This window comes from Asparagus officinalis, chromosome 7 (assembly GCF_001876935.1).
Source record: "Asparagus officinalis chromosome 7, Aspof.V1, whole genome shotgun sequence".
NCBI classification, from domain to species: Eukaryota; Viridiplantae; Streptophyta; class Magnoliopsida; order Asparagales; family Asparagaceae; genus Asparagus; species Asparagus officinalis.
Window position 1 is genome coordinate 18,388,490 of NC_033800.1, and position 5,252 is coordinate 18,393,741.

The 5,252-nt window shown below is 31.6% G+C and overlaps 1 protein-coding gene across 12 annotated transcripts in view; it reads right to left on the reverse strand.

Annotated features, from left to right (window-relative positions):
* Positions 3,317-5,252, reverse strand: part of LOC109850320 — a 16,655-nt gene continuing 14,719 nt past the window's right edge. For all 12 annotated transcript variants that reach the window (XM_020420319.1, XM_020420313.1, XM_020420318.1 and 9 more), the window contains 3 exons: positions 5,105-5,203; positions 4,026-4,172; positions 3,317-3,740 (listed from right to left, as the gene is read on the reverse strand). In XM_020420319.1, the coding sequence (XP_020275908.1) occupies positions 3,588-3,740; positions 4,026-4,172; positions 5,105-5,203 (399 nt within the window). In that variant the 3' untranslated portion in view covers positions 3,317-3,587. The remainder of the gene's footprint in view (positions 3,741-4,025; positions 4,173-5,104; positions 5,204-5,252) is intronic.

Genomic DNA, 5,252 nt, shown 5'->3' on the forward strand with positions numbered 1-5,252 from the left:
ATGGGATAAATTTTTAAGGTGTTAGTCACATAGAACTAGGAAATAGGATATTTTTTTTATAGTGTTAGTCAAGTAGAACTTTTGTAGAACTAGAACTGTATTATTTTTTTTTTTGTGCGTTAGTCAAGTAGAATTCTACTAGAATTAGAATTGGGATAATTGGTCATAATTATCCCACAAATTATACTACCTATATATATAACCATAAGTTCTCCTCTCTCAAATTATCTCACACATTGGAAAGAATACAATTGGGAAAAAAAAGTAAAACGCCGCTTCTCTCCCTCTTGATTAGTTTCTCCGCCTAGAAAATTTCTCTGCCATGAAGTCAATCATCCGTTCGTTTTTCTGTCTTTACTTTGCTTTTGTGATGATTAGATCTTTTATTATTATCTTCAAGATGTATTACTTTATTGATAGTTTTTTGACGTTAAATTACTTTATTATTATTTGTTTGATCTAAGTTTTCTCTCCACAACAGTGGTTTAGGTTAAGAATATAGTGTTGGTGGGTTAGTGCTAAAGATATGCGGGCTATTTATGTTTTTTTTATAAGTTAGAAAGCAACTTTGCGATCACATTGACGATTAGATGTTGAATGGTTAATGGTGATATCTATTATTATTAAATCGGCTCAGTAAATTGATTGGGATATTTATAGTTCATCTGTCGATCATCTGTTTAGCGGCCATGGATGATTCCTGTGTACATTTCATTTATTTGCTGATTTGGTTTCAGCGGTCATGATGAGATTGGTCCAAAGGGTTAATGGCTGAAAAATGCTTATTTTTCTTTTTTTATGATGTTATGAGATTTGAACTTCGACATTTATGATCCTCCACTAGAAGCTTCACGAAATGTTGTTGATGCAGACGATGACTTTGATAAAGAAGACGAGTTACAAACTCAACGAGCAGCTGTAGAAGCTTGGAGAAATTCTATGGCAGATGTCATGTGGGATGATAGAAGCCATGTGGGATGATGGAAGTCGAGTCACTCTAGGAATTTAGATTTTTATTTATTTGTAAATTATTTTATTATTTGAGATGAGTAGTGATGCTTTATTGCATTATATTTTATAGTTATTACTAGAATTTATTTATCAATATTATATTATTTTTAATATATAATTATTAACAATAGTAATTTTTACCCACCATTACCCCCACCAAATTATCCTACCAAATTATGTAACTTCATAATATTATCCATCATTGTTCCACTAAATTATTCTAGTGTCAAAATATTATCCCACTTTACCAATTATCTCAGTTCTACTTAAAAAGTTCTAGGTGACTAACCCCCCCTTAGAGATTTCTTAAACTTGTACTTAACCTATAACTAATAAAGAATAACTTAGTTATAACGGGTTATTATACATGACACCGACATGTGAGATGTGTTGGTGGGTCTTAACCACTGGGAATGGGGACTCCTCGGGTATATGTCATAATCACGTATTATGATATGTGTAGCACTAGACCATATTTAAATTCTCTAAGACAAGTCACCTAGGAGATGGTGAATTCAAATTGTTATATGATCCATTTGACTTGATGATATTGTCATTCCCGATTTGATAATTTAGTATACTTTGATGTGATGATTAAGCTTGTTTAGCAAGCGCTACATAACCTAAAATGTTGGGTTATTAGATTTTATTTAGGAAAATTATGGATATCTAAATAGAATCAAATATCATCATTATGATGAGTTAATTTATTATGCATTCCCATAAAGTTACAAATTTTTTGTCTGCGGGTGGTTTTGAAAAATATTTTTAAAATTTTATTTTCTTATAAAAATAAAATATTTTGATGTTTCAAAATAATTTTTATTTATTTTCATGAGAATTGCAACTTAGGCATGATCAAATAGGTGAATTGTCCTACTCAAAAGAGTTGCCTAAAATAAATGATACTGGAGTGGACTGAATATAAAATATTATTTATAAATAATTAATCATATATTATGGAAGAGTTTTTATGAGCAGTTGGTCGGATATGGATTTAATTGTTAAATTAAAATTATTAATTTGATTAATAATTGTTTTTTGATATGTGACCTAAGTAGTCGCACTAATGTCATTAGAAGAGGTATATATATGTAATACAATTCTATTGTTGTCCTTAATTGTTATGGAAAGAATATTTTATCTGTAATTGTTATGGAAAGAGTTTTGAACGATTAAGAATTATTTGAAATCAAAATCTACAAGGTAAGTCTAATCCTATATATATAGTTCATATGTAGTCTTATGAAGATAAGATAATAACGGAAGAGAAATAGAAAATTGAGAACTTATCTCTCAGTATTGTTCCTCTTCGGTGACTGGTGAATTTTAATTGAAGGTTTTTTCTCTTGAGAGAACTATTTCAGATTTGATCTTGGAACAAATTATTGAAAAAATTCAGAAAGTGTTTCAGATATTCTTCTAATTTAATTAATTTCGATTAATTATCACGACATATATATTCTACCTTATTGCATATCGTTTTTCCAACACCAAGTGCTGGTATATCCTCATTTATAGGAGTCCAAAAATTGTGCTCTATGCTTCTTTCCAGTGCAATCAGGACGATGTTAAAAAATAAAAGGTGTTTTTACTTTTCTAATTCTCGTGTTTGTTTTGCCCTTAAAATTTAAAATAAAAAATATTCTCTTAAAACTCAAGAATGATCACTTTTCAGCTGTGAACCAATTCCGCTCAAATTGGAGGTATTGGAACGAAAAATGATGAAAAGCTAAATTTTAATGATTAAATAAAGGGAAGTAGCGGAGAATGTATTAGAAACCTCATTTGCTTTATCGTTTTCTACTTTAGATACAAATGAAGAATGTGTTGGAAAGCTTTTCCATCTAATTTCATGCTGAAAGAACTTATAAAACCCTTTTCCTAGAAGCTCACGGAAAAGTATGGAAACATGTTTTTATTACCATGAATGGTTTCCTATATAGCTTTGGGAAATGAAATGAAACAAACACGGCCGTCAACCTCAAATCAATTAAAACCGTGTTATGTTATATTTGAGAGTTTACCAAGGAAAGTGAAGGAAAGAAATGATAAGAAAAGGAAAGGTAGAGAAGCAGAAGAAAAATATAGCACATTGTTTAGGAGTATTATAAGGGGAGTAGAGGTGACCTTAAATTATATTTTTTTTGGATATTTTCATAAAAGGAAAATAAAGTAAATAAAAATTTGGCCATTGATTTATCGTGATAGGGGGTGAAAATGTTTTTTATATTAGTAACTTTTACTTTCATTCCCTTGCCCTTCATTACCCCCAGTTTGAGGGGGAAAGAAATCACAAAAGTTCTTATGAAAGCTTCTCCTTTCTTTACCATCTCGCAACAAAACTCCCAAATAAACTTGAACTTAAAACTCACTTCCCTTTCCCATCTTTTATCCCCCCATCTAAACACAGCATTATAAGCAGAGCTTGATTGCTTGAACCACCACCAACAAATTTACAGGGGTAACATCGTTTTTCTAATTTGTAAAGACAATGTCAATAGGAGAAGCATATTTACAAGAAAGCCAGATAAATGAGATAAAGATCGGAACCATCTGATCTAAACAGGGATGGATCATATTTGCTTCTCCTTCGGAGAATCGATGAAAGCAGCAGCCTTGCAGATTGGGCATGCATTCTTTATCAGCAACCAGTTCTTGATGCAGCTGGCATGGAAATCATGTCGGCAGCTTAACCTTCCGAGCTCATCTTGGTCGTCATAATTTTCCTATCAAATTAGAGAACACAACAATATAAGAGCATTAGCTATTAAGAGATTGCATAAATATTCTGGAGTTAATTGTGGATAAAACCCCTCAGTATCCATTTTACCTTCAGTCACAGAGAGAGAGAGAGAGAGAGAGAGATTTCTGAGAAATAGAGGAAAATATTTTTCTGAGAAATAGAATCTCTGAGGGTAAAAGATTCCGATAGTAAGTTCAAAACATCATGTTGCAGGGGGGCCTATCCGGCATTAACCCAACATACTACATAGAAACTAACTCAGACTTACCAGACAAATAGCACACTTTTCTTCCTCATCATCATCTTTCATTTGATCAGATGAACAATGTATCATTTCTTGCAGGCACCCGGAGATGGTCTCTTTGGACAGACCAGTGCTCACATTTCCTATCCTCTCTTCTAAAGCAAGTAGTTCCTACAATGACAATGATGATAAATATCCGAGACTCATGAAAGACTTTTACGGGGTGTTTGTTTCATTTTTTTTTTTTTTGGATATGGTGTGGATTTCAAGTTTTGGGATGTAAAAAGAGGTTTTTTGGGCTTTTAGAATTCCATAAAACTTGTTTGTTTCAAAATAAGTTTTAGGATATTAAATCCCCAAATAATAAAAAAGTAATATATTTAGGGGATGTTTGTTTCATTTTAGTTTTTTGGGATATGGTGTGGATTTCAAGTTTTGGGATGTAAAAAGAGGTTTTTGGGGGTTTTAGAATTCCATAAAACTTGTTTGTTTCAAAATAAGTTTTAGGATATTAAATCCCCAAATAATAAAAAAAGTAATATATTTAAGGATTTGTAAAATCCTCTTTTTCATGTGGGATGTGGGGTGGATTTCAAAAGCTTCATACAAATTATGGATTTCAAATTCTAAAAAGTTTGAAACAAACAAAAATATTACAAATTATAGTATTCCAAATCCCAAAATATTGTTGAAGCAAACAAAGTTTTAGGAATCCCAACCCATAACAAATTACTTATGGATTTCAAATCCCATAGTGAAATCCATATCCTAAAATTATAGGATTTGAAACAAACACCCCCTTAAGGATTTGTAAAATCCTCTTTTTCATGTAGTATGTGGGGTGGATTTCAAAAGCTTTATACAAATTATGGATTTCAAATTCCAAAAAGTTTGAAACAAACAAAAATATTACAAATTATAGTATTCCAAATCCCAAAATATTGTTAAAACAAACAAAGTTTTAGGAATCTCAACCCATAACAAATTACCTATGGATTTCAAATCCCATGGTGAAATCCATATCCTAAAATTATAGGATTTGAAACAAACACCCCCTTAAGTAATATCAGTATAATAATTACTGAAAGAGAACTAGTTGTCACCTCATAGCTCATGTTGTCTATGTCTAGCCTCATATCCCTATGCTGATCAAACCAATTCCTTGAGTCATAGAAGGCTGATCGGTCCATCACTACTGCACCCTGTTTTTTTTTTTTGTTGTTGATGTTTGGGGGGTGGGGGGGGGGGGGT